Source organism: Aptenodytes patagonicus, chromosome 5, assembly GCF_965638725.1.
Source record: "Aptenodytes patagonicus chromosome 5, bAptPat1.pri.cur, whole genome shotgun sequence".
In the NCBI taxonomy this organism is placed as follows: domain Eukaryota; kingdom Metazoa; phylum Chordata; class Aves; order Sphenisciformes; family Spheniscidae; genus Aptenodytes; species Aptenodytes patagonicus.
The window spans coordinates 34,314,725-34,338,753 of record NC_134953.1 but is presented as its reverse complement, the minus strand read 5'-3'; the positions used below and the strand labels follow the sequence as shown (position 1 = coordinate 34,338,753).

General features: G+C 42.5%; 1 protein-coding gene across 6 annotated transcripts in view; it reads left to right on the top strand.

Moving 5' to 3' along the window:
- The window catches only part of SLC16A9 (solute carrier family 16 member 9), a 23,075-nt gene extending 698 nt beyond the window's left edge, over positions 1-22,377 (top strand). The window contains exons 1-8 of one of the 6 annotated variants that reach the window (XM_076339307.1): positions 799-867; positions 5,143-5,202; positions 5,642-5,756; positions 6,775-7,003; positions 15,221-15,364; positions 16,275-16,370; positions 17,995-18,903; positions 19,256-22,049. In XM_076339307.1, the coding sequence (XP_076195422.1) occupies positions 6,808-7,003; positions 15,221-15,364; positions 16,275-16,370; positions 17,995-18,903; positions 19,256-19,434 (1,524 nt within the window). In that variant the 5' untranslated portion in view covers positions 799-867; positions 5,143-5,202; positions 5,642-5,756; positions 6,775-6,807 and the 3' untranslated portion in view covers positions 19,435-22,049. Of the gene's footprint in view, positions 1-798; positions 868-1,721; positions 1,827-3,278; positions 3,323-5,142; positions 5,203-5,641; positions 5,757-6,774; positions 7,004-15,220; positions 15,365-16,274; positions 16,371-17,994; positions 18,904-19,255 lie in introns of those variants that run through there. The other 5 variants (XM_076339305.1, XM_076339303.1, XM_076339308.1 and 2 more) reach the window with 5 other exon arrangements.
- The last annotated feature ends 1,652 nt before the right edge of the window (positions 22,378-24,029 follow it).

Genomic DNA, 24,029 nt, shown 5'->3' with positions numbered 1-24,029 from the left:
GATCCGAAAGTGACTTGTCTCTTACCTGAGCTAGCAGGCTGGGGTGGTAGTGCTGTATGTATGCTGTTTGCAGTGCAAGTTTGCGGCCTTTGGGCAACGATGCTGGCGGGGAGCCAGCGCCCAGCCCCGTCCTGCAGCGGTTACGCTGCCTTTGGTACCCGAGCAGGTTCGAAGCCGCTGCGGTATGCCTGAAGGAGCTGCGGTCCTGCTCCTGCCTTCCGGGCTTCAGCGTGGGCATGCGAATAAAAGGAGCAAGGGATGGTGGTAGGGGGCTTTTATCGTGCCTTGGAGCCAGGCCCTCGCCAAGGGCGGTGGGGCTGGCGCTGGGGACGGGCAGGGGCACCCAGCAGGCGGAGCGGCGGGACACCACGGTGAGCGCCGCTCCCCCACGGCCCCGTCGCTGCGCGGGGAACGAGGGCGGCTCTTTCTTCGGCTCCGCTGCGGCCGCCCGGCCCCAGGCTGGGGGCGACACTCGGCCGGGGACCGGGGTCCGCCTCTCTCCGGCGAAAGCGGGGCGGAGGGAGGCGGCGAGGCCAGCGTCCGCCCGCGGAGCAGGAGGAGGGCGGGGGTCCGCGATGGAGGTGAGGCCGAGGGGTGAGCGGCCGCCCCACGCCTGCCCGGAGGGGCCGGGCCGGCGGCCGGGACAGTCCCCCCGGCTCGGGGCTGCGGGCGGAGGCGGTGGCGGCTCCCAGCGGCTCCTCCCCCCGCCCGAGTTACAACCGGTTCGTGCCGGCACCGGCCGCAGCCGCGCCCCGCCCCGCCGCGCCGGGGATGCGGGGCTGCCCCGGCTCGCCGGGGGCAGCTCCTGCCCCCCGCCCGGCCGCCCCCGCCCCACGGTCCGCCCGCTGCTGCCGGCGCGGGGCGCAGGTAACGGGGACGGCGCCGCCTCGGGTGGACCCGGCCTTCGGCCGGGCCGTGGGGGGCCGCGGGCCGCCCGCGTGGGGCGCCGCCGGGCAGCGGGTGAGGGGAGCGAGGGGGCCGGGCCGGCGGGAGCCGCGGGGGGCGCGGTGGGGTCCCCCACCGGGGCCGCCGTGGGGTCCCCCACCGGGGCCGCCACCCGAGTTGGCCCGGCCCGGCTGTCCGGCGGGAGGCCTCGCGGGGCTGTCCCGGCCCCGGGTGTCGGTGCGGGGGGCAGCCGGGCCAGGCCGGTGGCCCTGAGGGAGCTCTGCAGGGGCCTCTGCAACGCCCGGGCTTCGGGAAAAGGAGCTGGCTGAGGACCTGCCGTCGTCCCTGGGTGCCCGCCGGGGCGGCGGCGTCCCTTGTGGCGCCTATCGACGTGCACCCCTCGGTGTTGGCTGCGGGTACCTCCTGGTGTCCCTTGTGGGTGCCTGTTGGCATCCGCTGCGGACACCCAGCGGTGTCGTGGCGTCAGCGCCCGCTGTGAGCACGTGGCAGCGGGCCCCTATCAGCATCGGTGCGTGCCCATTGCGGGTGTCCGTCTCGGAGGCTGCGGCTTCCCGGGAGCGGGTAAGCGTGGCGCGACCCTGTCTCGCTGTGTGTGTGACATCGGGCCGGCGAGGGCAACCTTCAGTCACCTCTCGGCGCGTGTTGTTGCGCAGATGAGCGCTTCCCGTCGAAACAGGTCTGGAGGTGGAAGGCGTCAATGTGTAACGCAGTCCTCTGGAGCGGGGGCGTGGGCCGGTCCCCGGGGGCGTGGAGAGAGGCGAGGCGAGCTGGGGGCTATAAGAGTCCATCCATGCCCACGGAGGACCTGGCCAAGGGGCGCGGAGCGGTTGAGAGAGCAGACGCCAAGGGGAGCCCTCGCAGGTTGTGATGCGTAAGGCGGTGCACACCGCGCTCGCCTTTTGCAGAGGCGCTCTCGTCTGGTAAATCAAGTTGGCTGGTGGTTTGTAGCAGCGCCGGCTTACATCCGTCTGCATGGATGCGTGCTAGTGTCTGACAGGCAGTTATACTTGCGGGGGTGGGGGGGTCCGTCCCGTCTGGGGCAGTGAGGCTCTGGAAACAGGTAGGACTGGTTCTGCTGAGCTGACAGATTTGTACAAAGCTGGCTGGTTTATGTGCTGCCCTGGTTGATGCTTCTTTACGTGAACTTATTTAGCACAATTGAAAAACATTATTATGTTGTAAGTAAGTTTTGTTCTGGTATTTTGTTTTGTTTTAAACTCCATGCTTCTTCCCTCGTCAGGCAGAAATGGAAGGAAATATTTATGTTGATGAGTCTTAAAAAACTTACAAAAGGGAAAGTAAAGGAGCATGAGAAATAGGTAGACCTGAATGCTGAGAACTGAGAGTGAAATATATATATTCAGTGTGAAAAACTTGGACAAATATTTAAACGTGGGGAGCTACTGTAGTTAGAACATGAGTTAAAGTCTGATGTCATCAAAGTACACGTGCGTCTTTTTCAGTGCATTTAATACAGTGCTTATACCGTCATGTCAGTACATATGCAGGTGTTTGGATACAATGAGTATGTTAAAAACAACTGTAATGTATCACTGCAGCTCTAACACTCTAGGTGTTACTTGCAAGCTGAGGGTAGCAGAAACTTCAGATGATAATTGGAAGAATGTTGCCTGAAAAATAAATAGAAATTTACATGAAATCTAATTCAGCTTAAAATGAGGGATGTTACCATTCTGGCTGGTACCGTCTTAATTTGTACCAGTGCCTTGCAGAACTGGAATAGCTGAGTGTTAATCACACAGTGATTCTGCTGACATCGGCTTTCTTTGCAGCCACGTGCTGCTCACAGAAAGCAGCATACTTAACTCTGGTTGCACAAATAACAAACTGGAAACAATCTTATTGCTACTGTCTTTCTCAAGATTCCCTTTGCCACAGTTTAATACAAGTTTCTGTGCTGAGGGCTAACATTTCAGTCATTCTTTTTTTTGTGGTCTTCTGTCATCTTTAAGCCAAATTTTAAGATTTATAGAAAAAGAGCTCGATATTGTGATAAAGCTGCGTAGATAAAAGAAAATAGTTGCAGCAAGACACCTCTCTCTTTCCACATTAAAACTGTTGTTGTTCAGTTCGTTCTCTAGCGTTTCTTTTTGTTGTTGGTAAAGGCTTTCATCAAGCAGCTCTCTTCCTCTGATTCTTATTCGCAGTGAGTACAACTCACTGAAAAGCTTTTTCTGACCAAACTTCAAGTTACTGTTTAATTCTTTATGCTTCGTTTCTCCGTATTGGTATTTTTGAAGTGACTAGGTTTCCTGGAGTCTGCAACAACATCCTTAGGTTTTGTGAACAGTAAGGTTTGTGAAATGGTTCCCACCTGAATCTTAAACCCATGGTTGTTCGTCTCTTTCCAGGATCACACAAGTCTTCCTGGCTGGTTCCAAGAGAAAACAAAACTGTTAAGTGCTCTTTTCTGTGTGTGTTTCTGCTTCTTTATTTTTGATGATCACGTGTATCTGTACAGTCTGTGTCCTCCTTCCACACAGACAGAAAATAGTAAAAGGCACTTTGGATCCCTCCCAAGTCGATGCACAGATTCAATGCCCATGCAGGCAGCGTTGGGAGTAGCAAAGGTTTAGTTCCTACTGTCGGCTCTTATCCGTGCTACTAGCCTTTTATGCTACAACTTGTCATTTTCAGGAAAGCATTAAATAACGTACCAATAAAAGGTGTATTGATATCCACGGTCCCAGCAGGAGTTTGGTTGACTGGGAGATCTTTAACCATGTATCGTGGCAGAGGGCTCTAGGGAACGGGCTCCTCACACAGGACTCTCAGCTTGCATGCTCTCTTCAGGAGGACTTCGTGCCTTCAGGAAAGTTAGAAAATACGCCTTATTTTGGGTAGTAGGCACACAGCGGTGTAAGGTGAAGGAGCAACCTGCAAGAAAGAGAAGGAAAAGCCAGGTCACGTTGGCTCTTAAAAACAAACTCTGGGACTTCGCAGATCTGTTTTCACTTTGAGGATGATTTCTGGGGGGAAAACTGATGGTGGTTTTCACTTTTTACTTGACAATTGTAGACTGTAAGTAGCTTGAAGTGTTTAGAAAATAGAGATGTTTTTGCTACCTAAAATCCTGTTATTTAGCTAAAAGGTGCAAAAGAGATCTGTGATGCAAAATAGGAGGCGTCAGGATGTAGGAGGTCAGCTCTTCTGCTGCCGTAAGTTGGGAGTGGTTGGTTAAAGTCAGTAAAGCTGTGCAGACTTGCAGCAGATGAGGAACTGATCCAGAGGTTTTTTTAGTCTTTCTATTATAAAAGACTACGTGACCTAAGACTACGAAAACTTTTTTCCTCTCCTGCCCTGCCCTCCCTTCCTCCCCATCAGAAGTTTAGAACAGCAGAACTGAACTCAGAGGTGTCTCTGTGCCAAATTTTAGGGCGTCAATATAGTGGAAATCAACATAACAGCTAAAATGTGCTTGTTTTCTAAAGATTACTTTTTAAATAGATATGAGTTGGGATTATTCACTGCCTATTTCCATTATTTTAGCGGGTTTCTGAAAAATTCCTTATTTTGTCTCAGTGGAAGTGTCTTTTCTTGAAGCTGTTACTTATTTCCACCATTTTTACTCCAGTCAGGGACAAAACAAGCCAAGTGATGCTTATTTAATGCACGGAGAGATGCCTGTGTCAGCTCTTCTGGTGACTGCATACATATAGTTTAACTATTTTTGTGTAGAAATATGGGGATCCCCTTTTGTATAAAGGTTATTGTTGTAGGAAAGTACCTGTAAGTAGCTTTTTAATGCTTTGATACCTTACAGTATGGTATCATTTCTGTCTATCCCAGCTGTCAGCCTTGCATCTGATGTAATCAAGGGACACTTACCAGACATTTGAGGAAATAAATCAGAGCTTACATTTATAACTGAAACGTATAACTTTGTAACATTTGTAACTGGAAATACTATATCTTGAAGGACTGTCAGTATGTTAAAACTGTAAATCACTCCTAAAGGACCTAGAATGTCAAAGTTTATTTTACATTAGGAGGCAATGTTTTTGTTATTTTGGAGCTCAAGGCTGCTGTCAGCTGTTAGTTAATTGAGGGGGGGTCAGTATTTCTCCACTGAGATAACTTGATTACTTCTGAAATTACTCTGAGAAGATACTAAAAAGAAGAAATTTAATGTGAAGACACTAGTTTTTCAGAGTTGTGTTCACTGTTGCAGTGATACTTTGGCTGAAAACTTGCTTTGCTGCTCTTTTTCTGCAGGTAGAGTCACCACGTGAAGGCACATTTGTAGGGAGCTGAAGGACTTTTGTGTCATCATCTGTAAGTATCTACCATCAAAGTAACATTTAAGTGTGTCTGTACACTAGAACTGGCCTTTTTCATGTCTCTATAGTAATTATTCTTCAAAATTTTATACTGCAGCTTTTTTGTAAGTTTTCAACGCAAATTCTTAAAAATTGCCCGATCAATGAGTGCAGGGAGCTTGAATGGAAGTTCTGTTATTGTCTACTCGATTACACCATTGCTTTCGTAAAGCAGTAACTTTTTTCCTTTCACTGAAAAGTTGAAGAACTCCATCTCCTCTGGGTTGTAAGCCAAACAGGCAGTGAGACACGTTTATTTTTCTGCTTTGCCTCTTGGGGCCTCCAAGAGCAGAACTGTTACTGCAGCAGTCTTAATGCATAAGCTGTAGTGTGAAGATAGTGAGAGTATTTCATGAAGAAAACAGGGTAAGATCTTATCTGTTTCTGTCTTACAGGGTAAAGGAAATAAAATTGTTGAGAACACGTCTGGTTAGTGACAGAGCCAGGAACAGAACATGGGTTTTGTGATCGTCACTTCGGCAGATTGCTCCCTGTAGAGAGGGAGGGCAGGTTAGTTGTGTGCATAGGGACTCACGTGTCATTGGAGTCATCTGAACTCCAAAGCAGTTTAGCCTGGAAACTTCTAAATTCTTTGCTAGATGTTAGAGGCATCAGTCCCTACATTCACAAACTAGTCTTGAGAAGGTGTGAGGACAGTCAGTTATTTAAAGCCATAGATGCATAGGTGATCGATCTTGCCATGCACAGGAGTAAGGTGGTATTTATGGAGTCCAAGAAGTGAGTACCAGTTTGGGGAAGGGTGATGTGTGCAAACTGTGCAGAGGGCGGACACTGTAACAGGTTATAGGAGATTTTTGTGTGCATGTTTGATACTGTCATGTCTTGGCATACAAGCCAACACCTGTGTACAGTTTAAGAACTCACTTCACTTACTAATGTGTACAAAGTGATTTTTGGATGCATCACTCCTCTACACATCACCTTGTTGACAGAGCAGAGTACTGAACTGTTACTATTTCCAGAATGTCAGTCTTCCTCTTGGCCTGCCCCTCCCAGAGTACACTATCTGGTGGCAAATACCTTGCTAAACTGCAAGAACTAGTATTTTTATACTTGCGAATTTTTTTAAATCCTCAATTATTTATTTGGATTGTTTTATACTTGTAGCTTTTCTTGTCCTTCAAGCCTATACGCTTCACTCAGGATATCTTGAAGGCTTAACAGCTGGTAGCCATGTGGTTCTCTCGTTGAACTGTGGCAGATACTAATGCCTGAGGTCTTCACACACTCAGAAAATGAAATGTTCCCCCTTTCTGTAATATAATGCCGATATATGTGTGACTTACTAATGCTTTGTGTACTGTTCCTGTGTTATGCAGAAGAGGTAGGAGTACCAAATTGTAACTCATTTTCATTGCCTGCATGCTGTGTTGCACATGTTTCTTGAAGGATGGTTAAAATAAGCCTCTGTTTAAATGTGTACTTCTCTGTACAGCTCACTTGTATTAGCAAACCTAGGCCAGTCACATTTCTAATGCTCGGTTCTGTTTGGTTTTTGTTTACACAGGTTCTGCCTGTACATCTGCACTCATCTGACAAGATGGTATTTCGGAAACCACCAGATGGTGGCTGGGGCTGGGTGATTGTTGTCGTTTCCTTCTTTACTCAGTTCTTGTGTTACGGATCACCGCTGGCGGTGGGAGTCTTGTATTTAGAATGGCTGGATGCTTTTGGAGAAGGGAAAGGCAAGACTGCTTGGGTTGGATCACTAGCAAATGGAATCGGATTGCTTGCCAGTAAGTGTAGATGCAGTATCTCTCTTAAATCGAAATGTTTCTTTCTAATAGATGCTTTCATCTGTGTGTGCTTTTGGAATTATATTAAAGACAGCTGCAAATGATAGAATGAGGATGCTGCATTTTTGTTTTAGGTCAAGACAGGTACGAAGATTGCATTTGTAATTTCACTATACATAAACCAAAACAATATAATGGTAAAAGAGCAATAAATATATTACCCTTAGAAAATTCAAAATTATTGTGTTTAAATAAACTAGAAAAACTAAACTCTGTCTGGGAAACTGAATTGTAATTTTGTTGATGTGATTTTTTTTAATGAGGCTTCAAGACTAACATTTGCATTAGTATCTTTAAAATCAGAGCAAACTGTTAGTCTGAAATGGTTCAAGTGCTTTAAGAAAAAAAAAAAGTCAATTAATAAACCAGTTACTCATTTTTCAGCTCTAGAAGTAAACCCACCAGTTAGGGTGAGTGAGGGCTCTTTTCTACTGTTTGTTTGAGAAAAAACTCCCTTTGAAGCCTGGAAAGTTATGGATAACAGTGGCATTAAATAAAACAACTCAACTGGAAGGTTTTCTTTAGTAAGACGTTGTCACTTGGGGGGTAACAGCAGGGTTTTAGGAAAATAAAACACCACTTTGAAAGTCCATAGGTCCATTTTGTTGTTGTTGTTTTAATATCGAGCATGGGTATTGTACTGGGTAATATCACTAACTTCTGCTTTTCAAAGATTCACCATGGGAACTATTATCTTTTTGCTGAATCTGGAAAAAATTGCCTGTCAGCAGAGAAATTGCTATGGGCAAAAGCAATTATGTAGCTTAATGGACAAAATGCAGCTCAGGATTCTGAGGAAATCTCTCCTTGAAAGAAAGTTGACATTCAAATAGTGATACAGACCTGAATAAAGACCACTGCTTTGTGTGATGCTATAACTGGCCAAATACTGGTGTCACACTTGTGTTAGGGTTTTATATCACCAGGCAGAATAGAAATGGGCAAAGGCAGGTGTATCATTAACCACAAGACGACTATATTCAGTCCCAGGGTGTAAGTGGGCAAAGGGCTGTAGACTGCTCTTCCATTTTACTTTTTTATTTTCCTGTTTTCAGGGCATTAACTCCTATTATTAACAGATCAAGACCTAAACAAACTTGAGTGAGAGCATGAAGTTGGGGGGGAAAAAGGCTAAACAAGATAGTTACTGAAGAAAAACTAGGCAGAAGGGGATTGCAAGAGAAGGGGTGAAGAAAAACCCTCTCCCTGGAGACCAGAAGTCTCTGGCTCACTCCTCTGACAAGAGCCTCAGCTCTGTTTCTTGTATGTCAACACCAGGCTAGTTTCCAGATTTCTTGGTATCCTCTGTCTTGCCACTGTGAGCAATTGTCGGTAGTGTGCTTTATAGCAAATAGAAACTTCTGTGACGGAATAACAGAAATAAAAGGTACTATCGTAATTGATTCTGGTATGGAAAAATTAAATTACTTGAAATTTTGATGGGTTAGGAGGAACGTTGTCTGTCAGTGTAGTTTTATTCTTTCAGTTTGGGATTTGGAAGCTTAATAATCATTCCTATTTTTAATGCCTTCAAAGAAAAGTACAGTGAGAGCCTTTTAATTGCATTGATGTTATCAGAGTTGACTGAAAACAAAATATGTGTTCCCTGCTTTACCTGAAATGGAAGATCCCACTGTCTTATCAAGCTGGGATCTGACCGTAATGATAACTTTACTTAAAGTAAACTTGTTGGAGGGACACTGTAAGTATCATAACCTCTACCTAAAACTAGAATGCTCTTGACAAGTTACAGTATTTCATGCAGTTTTCATAGCAGGCCTTTTTCAGACCCAGTCACTAGTGTAAAGAACGTATGTGTTGTCAGTGCAAAACCATTAATGTAACACATTGCAAAGTTAGGCCCTTTTCATTAATATAGGAAAAGAGAACTTGCTTCTGTTCTTATTTCTGCTATTGCAGGTTCCAGTATTACAGGCCAGGTGGGACCATTGTGTGTTGTAGCCTATGTTAAGTAGATGATCGGGCTAATTGAATTTTTTTAAATTAGCATATTTTCATGTATGTGAAAAGATATTATCTGTAACTTAATAACTTAACAGTCTCCCCGAGCAAGCTCATTTCAGCAGCAATATTGCATGTGTGAATGCTAGTAACAGGACAGCTTCACCCCAAAGCCTTTTGGTAGTCTCCTTGCCTTTTACTGTTCCTAACTTGACTCTTCTAATATTTGTTCTTTCCCTTCTCCTCCTTTATTTTGGTTTCCAGTCTCTGATCTAGTTATCCGAAGACATATTTTCAAGTATTGGTACTCTTAAAGCAATCCATGTTACATGCAGAAAATACTGTAATTCTCATTTGATTTAGAACATGTTTGTTTAGTGCATTCTCAGTCTCTGACAGCTTTTCTCAGTAGTTAATTACCTCCTTAAAAGTATGTAATCTTATGATACAAGTTGCTTAGTTTTAGTCTTCAGCTGATGGATAGTTATCTTTCAGTGGTATATTTTCATGTGTCTCTGAGTAAGTGTGGTGTATGTCTAGAGATTGCAATCGAATTACTTCTAAATTTTCTTTTAAGCCTGTACCTTGATACAGTTTTTTTTGCCATTGATATAAGAGACTTCCGCTCTTTTAATGAAGGCTCTTCTGAAGAGCCGTGAAGGCTCTTCTGTGAGCCCTCTCCAACTTAACGTCGCCTTTCTGAAGCTGTAGATGCCAGACTGGAAAAAGAATGGCAGTTATGGTAGATTTGCAGCTGCATACAGGAAATAAGTTAGTGTCTATTTTCTTAGGGAAGACTTTTCTCATTGATAGCACTGGAAATCACATTAGCTAGCTCTGTAACAGTGGAAGGTAGGTCCACTGACTTTGCTATATTAGTACTGTAATTTCACCAAAAAGAAGAAAATGTCCTTATATGTATGCCAGCTGGCACAGAAAAAGGTTCAGTGTGTCTTCTCCCCTTCCCTCTGTACATGTAGTCTTAAACATGTTTTGAAGTAGCTGATGCTGGTGAGTCCTTTCACATTTGCTGTATTGGTATCCTTTCTACAATGTTTACTTCTGACTTGTGTGGGAGCTAAACTTAGACTCGAGACATAGAAACCCAGTACAGCACCTTGTTTATTGAGATGAATTTCCTAGCCACCTGGTGTTCGATTTCTGTCCTCTTGCTCACAGCACAGACAGTGTTGCTAAGGCCAGTGTTCAGCCCTGAGCTGGACTGTTCAGCTCACCAGCTGGAAAAGGGAATGGGACAGGGACCTGGTTGATCTCTTCCTTGCAGGATGACTTGAGTTACAACTTTCTGTGATGTGACCTTACAGTGTATTGGAAGAAATGTGCCTAAAACAGTGAAAGAAAAGCATCAGTGTTATCATACAGGGCAGTGGTGAGACTTCTGCTACAATATTAAGTATCATAATGTTGGTCAGGCTATAGGGGAAGTGGCACATGGCTCCATGGATGATGTAGGGCTTGTTGCATAGGAAGAAATTGAAAGAGCTTAGCATGTTTCCCCTACTAAAACAGGCCAGAGGAGGATATTTGTTATGTTGTTGAAGATCATGTGTTTCTCCTGCACCAAGTGTTCTTAATTTTACATCCATTTCGAGCCTGAAATTAAATTTGATCCATGTTACACTTGTTAAAAGCAAAACAAAGACCTTGGCGCCTGTAATTGGCACCACAGCTGTTTATAGTAAGAGTTGACTTCACAGTATTTGGCATAGCAGGAGACACCAGCAATATGTCTCCCATTCCCACTCCCCTTTATTAATGGAGAAAGAACAAAGGGAAGATTCTTTCTTGAAAGGCATGTCTTGATAAATTAATGGGGAGTTTCTGCTGGTCTGAGGCATTCAGTGCTAAATGTTTAAAAAGCTTAATTTTGTGTTTTCAAGCAATATTTGTACAACTCTAAAAAAAAACCCCTTGCAGCATCTACATATTTTTGGACAAAAACCTCGCACATAGATAGCCCCCACTCTAAACTATGGAAGCTATACATAGTTTATGGGGAGGGGAGAGGGTGTCCCAAAGATTCCTCTGAAGAGGAGCCCATTTCATTTAATAACTATCAGAAAGGCGCCGTCCTTCCAACTGGTTGGGATGGGTTGCTGTCCAGTGTAAAAAGGCTTTTTCTGATCTATATTCTTATCCAAAGTACAAACACTTGGAGAATATTATATTTATTATGACCAGGTTTTGCAATGCATTTAATATGCAAAAAATATTCTTGTGTTCTGTCCAGTGGATTTTACGTACAGTCCACAAGCATTGCTTCTACTCTACAGTTTCAACAGGCTCGGACAGATACCAACAAGTCGGGTGGGTCAGATTAATGCAGAAGATAAGAAAAAGAACTCAGTTGTCCAGTATTGTTTGTTTAGCAAAAGGTTTTGTGTGTGTATGAGGTGAAGGAGGGAGGACCCTTGAGATAGGTGAGTGGAGGAAGCGAGTGTTAGTTTGCAGAATTTTTCTCTTCATGTGAGAAGATTGAGGGAAAAGAGTGTTAGTTCTTGATGTCCATTAACCAAAACAACTTTGTACTTGTCAGGAGGTCAGAAGACTGCGGTAGTTATAAAGTTCCTGTGTGAGCAGCAGATGGCTTGTTTTTGCATCTCAGGAAGGAGACTCTGTCACATCCAGGTCTCACTGAGGGTAAAGTCTTCTATTCAAAAAAGTCTGAATGAAAATATCAATGTACAAATTATTCCTCCTAGAAGTTCTTCCTCTTTGGTCTCTCTGCATGAAGATCTACTGTGAGAGCCCATCTTCTTTCTGCTGCTTCTTGCCATTTTGTCTACAGACCTTCTTGACAGCTCCCCTGCAGAGCCTGATAATTGTATTACTGGCTGCCGAGCCTTGACAGGTTGTGTGCAGAAGAGCAGTGGCTATGCCTGTGCTGGCTTCTAAGTCTTTCAGAACAATACAGTTTTCTTCCTACAGGTAGCTGTCATTCTTATAAACTGAGCTGGTATCTTTTTGTGGTAAGAGTTTGGTCTAGTTTTAAGATACGTCATTTGGAAGAAAAAAAGCCCCAGGGGTTTTATTTGTAAAAGAAGTAAATATTTATCAATGTCTTCAAATATTATTCTAATACCAGTGCTAACCCCTGGAGTTGCTTGGCAAACTGAACAAAATGCTGTCTTAAAAGCTATTTTTCATGCTTACTATTGAGAATTGCCACTGGGATTTTATTTTTATGTTGTTCACATTACGGCAAGAAATACATTATCAGTGGAAGGATCTTTCAGAAAAGAGAGTCAACTAAATGAAAACCCTTATACTGCCGGAAGAGCTGTTTCCTATGCGGCTGTACATAGACTCTTACATTCTTCAGAATGTCCACTTTGAAAATCCACAGGGCAGGAGTTCACAGAGCAAGTCTCAGTTCCACTCTGGGAAAGTTGGATGTTTGACCAGAATTAACTGCCTCGAACCCATTGTGCTTGAATTACTTGTAGAGAATAACATGTTTGTGTACAGTGAATTCCTGTGCAAATATCATGGTAATAACCAAAGGTACTGTGCCTGGTGGAAAAAAAATGCCAGCTCTTTGGGAAACAGAGAAAGAGAAGGAGTGCGAGAAGGCAGGGAAAAGAACAAAGATGCTGACTGTCATGAGGATTTTCTTTTGTGATTTTTTTTTTCCTAGCAGTATGATGAGGGGAGTGTGAAAGTAGAGCCCAGTGTGAAGAGGAAGATGGAGCTGTTTTTCTTCTCGTCCTGGAGACCTATAACAACTATTTTAATACTTATATTGGCACTCCTTCTTATAAACAGGGTCATTGCTGAGCTGCCAGATCTCTTGCTGTGTGAGATGACACATTAATACTGAGCTTATTGGAGCAGGTTCTTCAGTTTTGTGCAGGTTGTTTTCCATGTCAGAGCAAAAAGGTCTCTTTGTACTTTCTGTTCTCCTTTGGGATTATTTTTTGTAAGTGGGAGAAGCTGGAGAAGCATCTCCTTGGACCCTGTCAGAGATGCTTTTGATGGTGTTCCAGAGGAGAATGTCCTTGTCAGATTATGAAGACATGTTTTTCAGCTCTGTCTCCCCCTTGTTCTGGCTTAGGGTCAGCGGGTCCAGCTTCACCTCGGATCCTCTGGTAGCAATCAGTGCAGTCTCTACCAGTACCACCACCCCAGGCTGGACAGGGACCTTCTGAAAGTAGCTGTGTTGAAATATAGAGAACAGGTGGAAAGGAAATACCGTTTGTTTTAGCAAGGTGGTGAGTGAGAAATAAAGAATAGAAAGAGTGCAAATTCCTCTGCTTAATTAAATTATGTTATTACTACCTAATGTTCTTTTAGTGTAGAAGAATTTTTTATGTAATACAGATTCAATCCTTTGTTTATTTTTAAATCCCGTGGTTTTAGGAAACATACCAATCTTAATTTGCCAATTCTAGTAGTTAATTCTAAGAATCAGCAACAATCTAACACTCTCAGCTTTTGTTCTCGGCAAGTTACTGTGCCCAAGTTATTCTGGCCAGCTTTCATTCCCACAGCGTGCTGACTCCTGAGAAGCAGCGAGCGCGTACATCCTTCCTTTTTCATCATTTCCAAAATCCAAATAAATCCCACTTCCCCAGAAGGTTTTTCTTGATTCTTCTTTAACTCTGATTCTTTGCCTGGATAAGCCCCAATTCAGACTCGCTTCCCTTTACGTTCCCTAGGCAGATAGCTCTTACATAGGGCAAAAGTTCTGACCTGCCTTGCCTTTAAGAATCGTTTGACCTGCTAACGAGTCTGTGCTCCTGCCTGCCAGAACTGCTTGTCCCATGGCCGGTAACCACACAAAAATCTTGCGTATGTTCCCAGCTGCTAGCTCCTGTCTGCAAACCCAGGCAAGCATCGTCCTCAGCTCCAACTGTTGTTCACCTCATATCACCTCTCTGGGCTCACCTCCCATCTGTTGGGAATCTCAGTTATGTGCGAGTCAGGGAGGACCAACCTTAACAAATGGCAGACTCCAAAGTTACTGCTTTTGCAGATTGTATTGACCATGGAGTGGCTTTGTATCGCTGCGAATGAGATACAAAGGTGGTGAGGGTTTTTTTTTTTGTTGTTGGTTTTGAAATAATGTCATTCATCTCTATATCTAACTTCTAATCTCAGAGTTGCTGAGTTTACGATCTTGGGGCTAATATGTAAGTCTATGTATGAATGTTTGGAACTGCAGGATTTCAGATGAGAGATTGTCTTTTGCAAGCCAAGGCCCTTGCTGGTTGCTTATTTATGCAAGGCACCAAGCTTGCACACTACTTCAGACTAAAAGGTGTATTCCAGGTCATACAACTGAAAATAAGTGTTTGTTCTCCAACTTCTGTGAGGGGAGAACTGGCTGAGTAGAGGCAGAGTACGAATGTTGCCTGTACTTTGTTCTTGTTTTGAAGAACTAACCAACCAAGAAATATTGGGGGGGTAAAGAGAAGGAGAAACTGTCATGAACGTTGCTCTGGACATTCTTAATAAATGCCTTTGAGTTTCCATAGTTTTACAGTAGAAACCAAGAAAGGTAGTAAACAGTTATTTGGTAGAATACTAACTAGCTGTTATTTAATTCCCTAGAAAATTAGGAGAGAGTACTGTTTGTCTTTATCTGGTGTATCAGCAGATATTTTCTTTATGTAAGCACCAGGTGGCATTCTTACGATGATTATGATCAGAAGTTACTATTTACCATTTCAGTTTTATAAATCTCATCTTATATCAAGATGAATACAGATACTGTCTTTTCTGAAACACAGTTTTTGGGGTCTGTCAAAAAATACCTGCTTGGTTAAAGCCTGGCTGATGGTCTAACTTCTTTTGGTACCTAAAGAGGAAGATTCTTTTCAGAACCTTTGTACAAGTCCTTAGGTGTGCAGTGACAGCGTTACAGTCAAGTATGTATGTATCATCCTGTGTTTAAAGAATGTTTTGCTCGCTCTCTCCCTCCCAACCTTGGTACCATTTTGTGGTCTTGATGTCAGTTTCTCCTTGAGCAAAAATCTTGCAAGCCTGATCTTGTATGTTTTTATAACTGACTCTTTTAAAGAATCCTGTAAAAATGAGTGCTCTGAATTGTTGTTTCATATAATTATATATTTAAATAATTATCACAGGAAACATTTCCATAGACTGAGATTTTTTAGAAATTCTTACTGGTGCTGGTATTTACTAGGAATGTTTTTCTTGCTTTTCCTCTAGGTCCTGTCTGCAGTATATGTGTATCATCTTTTGGAGCAAGACCAGTAGCAATTTTCAGCGGCTTTATGGTGGCCGGGGGCCTCATGATGAGCAGTTTTGCACCGAACATATACTTTCTATATATTTCATATGGGATCGTTGTTGGTAAGAAACACCTCTCCTTCATATAGAGACTTAATCTTTATTATTTTGAGTCTTGATTTATGAATCTGAAATAGGAAACTGATTCACACAGGCAGCGGTAGTCTGGGACTTGATTTATCAAGGAATACTTTACTTTGGGGAGGGGAGGGGTGTCGCACAGGCAGACTGTTACCATGTAGTGAAAGATAAAGGCAATGCATATGTTCATCAGGGTTTGAAAACAGTTTGTCCTCTGTTGACGTGATTGTTAGAGATGGAGAAACTGAGGTTTTACCTAAGGGGTGGAATCAAGCAGGTCTAATGCAGGCGTGAAGTGCCAGTCTTAAAGGAATAACATCTCTTCAGGAATTTTGTCATGTACTCATTCTAATTTGATAAATTAGGGATCATTAGGGAGCAATGTTGTTCTCCACATAACTGGATTGCACCTAAAACACTGTGCTAAAGGCATGAAAGTCCTGTTCTCCTGGCAGGTGGTGACCTGCCCCTCTGTGCTGCTGTGGGTGGTTTATCAAATGAACTGTGTCAGGAATCCGGGCACCTCGCTGGCCAGCAGAGACCCAGCAGTGTGCTGGCCCAGGCACAGTGCCATGCGGACACAGCTCTGCTGTTTTCTGAGGCCAGCCCCTGGCCTGGAAGCCTTGTGACCCTTCCACGTAGCACAGAACCTGAGCTGGTGAACTCCTTAAACCCAGCCTCCTCCATGCAGGTTCTGCAGCCAGGGATGGTCGGGGGAGAGTGCAGGCAGCCTAAAGGCCCTGTCAGTATGAGGCCGGTGTGGCTGGTGCTGAGCCAGACTTAAAAGGTACCTCTGTGTCCAGGGTACACTACTGTATTATCTGGGGAGTAAAAAGGGGCATTCATTTCCCAGAATGTGTTGCATGCTTTATTTCTAACTCTTTTTCTCAAGGGCTTGGATGTGGCCTTTTGTATACTGCAACAGTTACCATCACTTGCCACTATTTTGACAAACGCAGAGGCCTTGCACTTGGTCTGATTTCAACAGGTATGACTTTTAATTGTCATTCTCTCTAACTTTTCAACTCTGATACAGCTACCATTACCTTGGCAATAAAACCCAGGAGATTATATTTTTTCTCAGTTACTTCCTGAAGTACTTAAGTCAAAACATCAGTAGCAATGAACAGATAAAACCAGGTTTCAGATAAAATAGTAACTACGCTTGCAGGTGTATGGTATGAGTTATCCATATAGATGAGAAAAGGATATTCACTAAAATGAAAGCAGACTCTGAGTAGCTTGGGCTGTATGCCGTGGGTAAAAAGAGGGGAAACTTTCCATAGAGCTCTCCTTCTCCCTCTTCTTTCTTACACAAGATCAGAGGTGAGAAAGAGATTGGAGATGCAGGATATAAATGCTGGATCACCATAACCTCACATTAGCTGTGTCTTTAAAGGAGTAGTTGAAGTTTGGGCTTACATTTTTAGTGTTCTTTCATTTCCAATCTAAAAGGAGACTAAATTTTGAAATCTTCCAAAAGCTCATCCCAGCTTTTTGTCCACGTATGCTAAAGGGATCCTAGAAAAACGAACCTCTGATAATACAAGGAAAATTCTCAAGTAGCTGTTAATGAGGAGAGGCCTGTCAGTACAGTCAGTGTTATGAGATATTAATGCCAGATCCACACCAGTGGAATAAAGGGTAACTTCTGCAGAAATGTTCCTTGGAATAATTTTCAGTGGCTTTTGTTGGTATTCCAGGTAGTTTGCCTTAAGGCCTGATCTTACTGAGCCCTGGTTAATTTTAGTACTTGAAAGACAAAACAAGTCTGAATTTTATAATTATTTTTTCCTGTGTTTAGCACTGAAGTATATAAATTACTTTAATATAACCTAGAGAAAGTCTTCAGCAAATCATTTTAATTTAAAGTTTGTCTTTAAATTGACTTGAAAAACCAATGCTCTATATTTGTGAGTGGACATCCATTGATTACAATGGATCTATGCTCACTTCAACAGAGAGCTTTTTCTTTAAATTGGTGGGATTGCATAAAATGCTTGTGTTCATAGTAATTGCTTACTCTTCAGTGTTTTCTTCTGAAGAGCCAAATTTCTCAAATGCATGTTTGGCCCTGCAGAGCTTCAGAAATGCCTTTGGAGTAAACTCATACCATGTAAGCCCCCCTCCTTAGACACCAAGCAGTCAAGGGCTGTTTCTAGGAGGGCTCTTGGTGAACCCCTGGTCTGTTCCTGCCTTAGAGGAGGAAGGTGGCAGCGAGGAGGAGAAAGGGGAGAATGTTTGTGTGTGAAATTCTAACTGTGCTAACTCAAAATGGTACCTGAAGGGATACATGTATGGGAGTGCATGGCAGAAGGATGGCTTAATACTTCTTTGATGTTTTTCATCAGATATAGTATTGATCCTACTTGTTTCTAAACTGTCTGCTAGTGTTAATCATCATAAATTGTTCAGATATTTTGAAAGGCTTTTTATTTTGTGCATACTCAATAAAGATAACTTGCCAGTTCATTAGACTGGGGAGAGAGGAGCACAAATGACTTACCATTCCTGTGACAGTGTATTTGTAGCTGCTGAAATGTAGGAGTTTGTTAGTGTTGAAGAATGTTCTCCGTTCTTCAGTTTAAACTGATCTTATTTTCCTTTTATAGGCTCAAGTGTTGGACTCTTCATATATGCAGCATTGCAAAGAGAGCTTATTGATCTATATGGACTGGATGGTTGTCTGCTAATAGTTGGCGCACTGTCTCTAAATATATTAGCATGTGGCAGCCTAATGAGACCATTGGAGTCATCCGATTCCCCTCCACCAGAAAAAACATGTGTAGACAAAGTCCCAGATCAATATTTTGTTTACCGTGAAAAAGAAAAGACTGTTGAAGAAAATATAAGCATCCTTGAAAAGGGCTACATTGATGAAAAATGTGCGAACAATATGCCTGATTACAAACAGGATAGCATTTTAAATAAGAATGTATTAAGCTCAATAAATGTAAATGAGAAAGACACTTATAAAAAGAAAGTTGTAGAACAGACAAACTTCTGCAAGCAACTTGCCAAAAAGAAGTGGCAGCTCTATTTGAACTACTGGGAGGAAACCGTGGTTCTTTTTAAGAACAAAGTATTTTCAGCTCTCTTTGTTGCCATCTTGCTCTTTGATATTGGTGGATTTCCTCCTTCTCTGCTCATGGAAGATGTAGCAAGAAGTGCAAACATTAATGAAGATGACTATCATATGCCCCTGATTTCCATTATAGGCATTATGACCGCTGTTGGCAAACTTACTTTAGGAATACTGGCAGATTTTAAGTGGGTTAACACTTTATATCTCTACGTAACTACCTTACTAATGACAGGAGTGGCCTTGTTTGCAATTCCATTTGCCAAAAGTTACCTTACGTTAGCGGTGCTTTCTGGGATTTTGGGTTTTCTGACTGGGAACTGGTCAATTTTTCCATATGTAACAACAAAGACAGTGGGAATTGAGAAACTGACTCACGCGTATGGGATATTGATGTTCTTTGCTGGACTTGGAAATAGCCTCGGACCACCAATTGTAGGTAAGGTCAAGGTAGATACTATAAAATGAACATGAGCTTGTCAGGACCAGACAGAATTAATTTGCGTGTGAGTAGTTCTAGTTGGTCCTAATAACAATGGAAAGATGAAATCAAAATCTTCAACAAAAATTAAAGCCTGTTTCGCTTGATCTGGCCAAGCTGGTTGTGCTCTGGTTTTGGCTTTGATGAAAAGCACATTTCATGTCTAAGTGGTCAAGCTGCATTTTAGATTTGGCCTTTTTTCTTTTTTTTTTTTTTTTTTCCCTTTTTCTCCCCATGATGTTTCTCTAACTTACAGTGCTGTGTTACATTTAACTCCTCACTGATGCGCTTCTCTTATTTTCACCCTCAGGTTGGTTTTACGACTGGACACAGGAGTATGACACTGCATTCTATTTCAGTGGCTTTTGTGTCTTACTGGGTGGATTTCTTCTGCTGTTGGCAGCGTTACCCTGCTGGAATGCCTGTACCAATCAGAGCTCAAAGCTGCCTCCAAATACTTACTCCTACAAAGTTGCATCTAGCGCTTAGGTGACAACTGGAAAACACTTTGCGCTTTTTTATATTATATAGCAAAGTATTTTAGTAATTTTCCACTTATTTATGAAGCCCAAAAATTCTCTTCCACTAGAAAAATTCCATTGTTGCTTGTTGTTCATTTCTTTTTTCTTCTTTTATTTCTTTTTTATTTTATTTTTAAGAACAGTCTTATTTTGTCTACTATGCACTGTGTTTTCAGCCTTTGTCTACTGTAATTTCTTTTCACCCTGTAAGGGGTATGTTCTGCTGTATTATCAGCTGTACTTTTTTTTTAACAGGGGTGGTGCGGAGGGGTGAAAACTTCGAAGCAAAAATGAAGGCCTGTTCCTTATAGGAAAAGGCTGGCATTTCTGTCACCTTTTATAGGTCTCCGAGTTGCACAATCAGACTTTACAAAACAAAAATTTGCCTTATTAGAATGTAATACTGTGGCAAGGTGCTTATAACATCATGCTTAGATTAACTTTTTGTCTTTTTAAAGTTTCTCCGATTTACAATGAAGTGCCAATTGGGGGAGGGAGAAGAGGGGGAACAAAACCAACCTTGTGTTGCATAACTGAAGTGAACTTTATGATGAAAGTAAAGATTCTTACTACCACTGCAACTAAGAACTATGTTTATAAATATTGCACATTTTGTGAAGTCTGTTTATAAAACTGTTGAACCAAAACCTTTTAAACCAAGGAATAAATATGATTGTTGAAACCATGAAAAGAAATGCTGACTTGGTTATGCAAGTTCATAATCTTTAGATCGGAGTTGGAGATGTGCTCACAGAAGCCCACAGGTGAGTGTTTCTAAGCAAGTCACCCGCAGTCTGGCAGTACTGGGGGCATCTCTTGTTGCACAGCTACAGTTTAGTAGGTTGAACCTGCTGCGGAGAGCTTAGTAGTAGAGCTTTCAACCTGACCTGATGAAAAAAGGAAAAATGTGACAGTAATGTCATCTTTGTTCTGTCATTTTTGGAACGGACATAGCAGGGAGAAAAGTTAGTAACAGGGAGCAAGAAAAAGCATGGGGGAGGGATAACAGAAGAGGTATGGGGGAAGCTGAGGCAGAAAGAGTTGCAACACTTGAACACCAAACAGGCCAATGAAGAGAGAGCCCTGAAACCCACTGCCTGGATACTCTAGTTGCAGGCTAGCTGTGCGTGTCTGTTGGCTTTTGCTTTTGTTTAACCCAAGGCCCGGGGCTGGCGTGACTGGGGGGAACACTGAGGTTGAAGTCTTTCCTGAGCCAGGCAGGCACTATAGCGAAGGCAGCATGACTCAGCTAGCTCTGCACTGCCCTGTGTGCCCTGTGCAATAGCTTTTGCTTCTGTAGCTGCTCCCGCACCAAAGATGTGTCTGGTTGCTCTTGTGTAGTAGTCACAGAAATCTCCTATCCACCTGTGGCACGTGCTGTGCGCTTTGGCTTCTTGCTGTAGGTTTAAAGTTTAGTGGAGCATGTTGGGAAGCCTTGTGTGAGGTACAAGTTCTTAGTCCTGAGTTACATCCTGTATGGTTGCCTGCAAACGCCCAAGTAGTTCTCAGCAGTACTATGTGCCTCAAATGTCTGCTGTGATTCTGGCTCATAAATAATCCTTAAGATAAAAAACAGGCATGTAATGAGCAACCTTTATTGTCAAAGTGCTATGCACAGAGTTACTGTGTTTGCACACCTCATTAAGCAAGAGCGATGTAACCTCTAACTGGGGCAGACGTAAGTGCAAGTAATGTTCCCTCTTCTGGTCCAAGGTAGGAAAATCCAGCTTGGCTTCAGAGAGTTTTTGCTGACTTTCTGGGATTCACTTATGTATGTTTGTATTAAAACGTGACAAAAATAAAGATGCAGTTAGTTTGTCTCTTTATTTTTTTCCTCCATTTGTCAGCTGGGTGTAACTACTGTGAGGGTTTTTATTTCCTGGATTGCTTATTCAATGCATGTGGAAAAAATATTGAGTATTCGATATAGGCATAAGTGCAACTCCAGCTCCAAATCGGAGCCCTGGGTATCTGATGTGGATTTGCACCTGTTTTATGTGCTGTATGGCAGCTGTAGTCAAATTTGACTGCATGCATATAGAAGTAGTACCATGTTTTACACATCTTAAAGAAACTGCAGTGATATACTGGATATAATCAGGGTGTGTGCCTTCAGATTAATATATTTTTAAAGTCTCACTTCCTGCCAACAATACATTCCGAGTACTTTAAATATGAAACTGCTGTTAAATTAGCTGTCAGTCTGTTTGAAAAAAAAAATCAGCTGGAATTAATGTTAATGATTGGGCAATATGTAGCACATTTTTGCAATGGAAATGGAATCTATTATTAGGCAGCTTGATATGTTTGGAAATATGACTAGTGATTTGTGATAGTTTCCTGATGTAACCCTACCCATCAGTGAGGAAAGAGCCCTGGCTGTTGAATTTTATGTTGCCACTGTAGGCAATATGTGTTAGGACTCCTAGCCCTAGGCAGTTAGTTGAGCACTGTGACCGTACTAATCTTGACTTTAATTGATAAACAAGACCTAAGATTTAATGTTTCGTTTTTTGCTTTTTACTTCTCTAGGTTTGCAGGGTTCCTTTCCAAGAAGAGATTTCCAGAGATGCTGCAACTTGGGTATTATCTGAGAGCCTTTCCTCCTTCTGTCTGACACACTTCATTCAAATCAGCCCACAGGTTCAAATGTTTTTTGGAAGGTGGCAGGAGAGGTACAACATGATTATCTGTGCCTCATTTGCTTAAAAAGTAGGTCATCAGCATTGACAGGGTGGTAGAGGTAGGTAGGTACACAGTTCTGCCACATAGAATTAAATTCTTCATCCTCTTGAGTTTTATAGTCCCTGACGAACAGAAGGAATGAGATGCTTAAATAATTACTCTTTATTGTAGAAGACAAAGTTATTGTTTATTGCATAAATTAATTGGTTACTGTGGAGTCAGTCATGAATAGAACATTTATCATCTTATTTTCAGATCTTAAGAAAATTTATTGTAGTTACCGAAACACAAGACAAATGAAACTGCTAAGTTTTATTAGATTTAAAGTCTGTTCTGTGCCTTGCTCAGTTGATGGTCTTTATGGTTAGCTGCAAAAATGGATTACATTCCTTCGGTAGCTGTTAATTTGTCTACATTAGGCTGATACTGGAATCCTGCATCACGTACTGACATTAAACAATGTGCTGGGTAAGGGCTACAGATCATATGCTAGAAAAATTGACTGAGATGTTTGCATAACATTAAACTGACACTGAGGTATTTTTTTATTGGAAAGATATTTCACTTAAGGCCTTTCAGGAGGGCCTCTCATATATATATATATGGTGAATATGTTGGGCTGAGCGTGATACTGGTCAGATGAAAAATGGCAAAGTGATGAATGATACAGAAATTGGACAGGTATGTCAAAGGAAGTGGCAAAAGCTGCTTTCCCCTGTGAAGTAGAATTCCTCAGATTCAGAGGACCTATTTCAGTGATGTTTTGCTGTAGACTCAATTGTGCTGAAGAGCCAAGTTAAAGACTTGTCAGTCTTCTTACAAGAAATAGTCTTTAGAGATGTCAGTATGCTCTGTTTACCAAAATCCAATTTTGCTTTTTATTTTTTTTGTTTTTTGAAGAAAGATATTTGTGCTTTTAAATGATGGCTTTTAAACAATTGAAGCAGTTCTCAGAAGCCGATACACACATGCTCATCTTGTACCGTGGCATATCATGTAATGATTTTGTTGCAGGAACTAAATCATAGAATGATTTGAGTTGGAAGGGACCTTTAAAGATCATCTAGTTTAACCTTGCTGCCATGACAGTGATTTCAAATTTCTCTAAATAGCTGGTCTGTTTCTGGTTTGTTGTCACTTTCATGGCTCTGTGGGGAAGGCTTGACTCCTTTCTTCTATGACCTCATTGTAAGGCCTCACATTTTCTGCAATAGCTTCTTGTGTTATTTTTCTTTAGTGTGTCCATAGTTTTTTGCAACACTGTCGGTTAGCTTTAGCTATCTTTGTTTGATGTGTGGAGTATTTGCTTGCTTGGGTTTTTCTCATTAGTGTTAAATAATCACTAATTATTGTGATTGACTTTATTAGCCCTAAAATAATTTCATGTTGCCAGAACCTAAAGGCCAAGATGTCTGAAATGAGCAACTTGCTGAAATTCTTGGCCAGAGCTATAGAAAGAGAATAAAATATGACTGGTATGAATGCAGATCTGTCAACTTCTCTGCCTGCAGATGCTCAAGACTTAATTTAATGAACAATGGGAGTCATGTGCACGTGTGATAAGGAAGAGTGAAGACAGGACAAATCTTTTGGCTCCGGGGTTTCACTGCTGTGCTTTCTTCTCTTTGCATCTCCTGTGTCAAGTGCAGCTTTAGTGCTGTGTGTGCTGCAGTTTTGTGAGCTAGCGTAAGGTGAAAGGTAGGAGAATCGCATGCCTGGAGTGTGAGATTTAACACTCGGGTACCTCCAGTCTCCTCACTTCACGTGCAACAAGGAGTATTGTGCAATGTTCAGTCATCGAATATGTACCTCAGGAGTCTTCAAGGGAGCGTCCCTGCACCCGTTCCTCGCTTAGCCCCAGTGCTGCTGCAGAGGGAT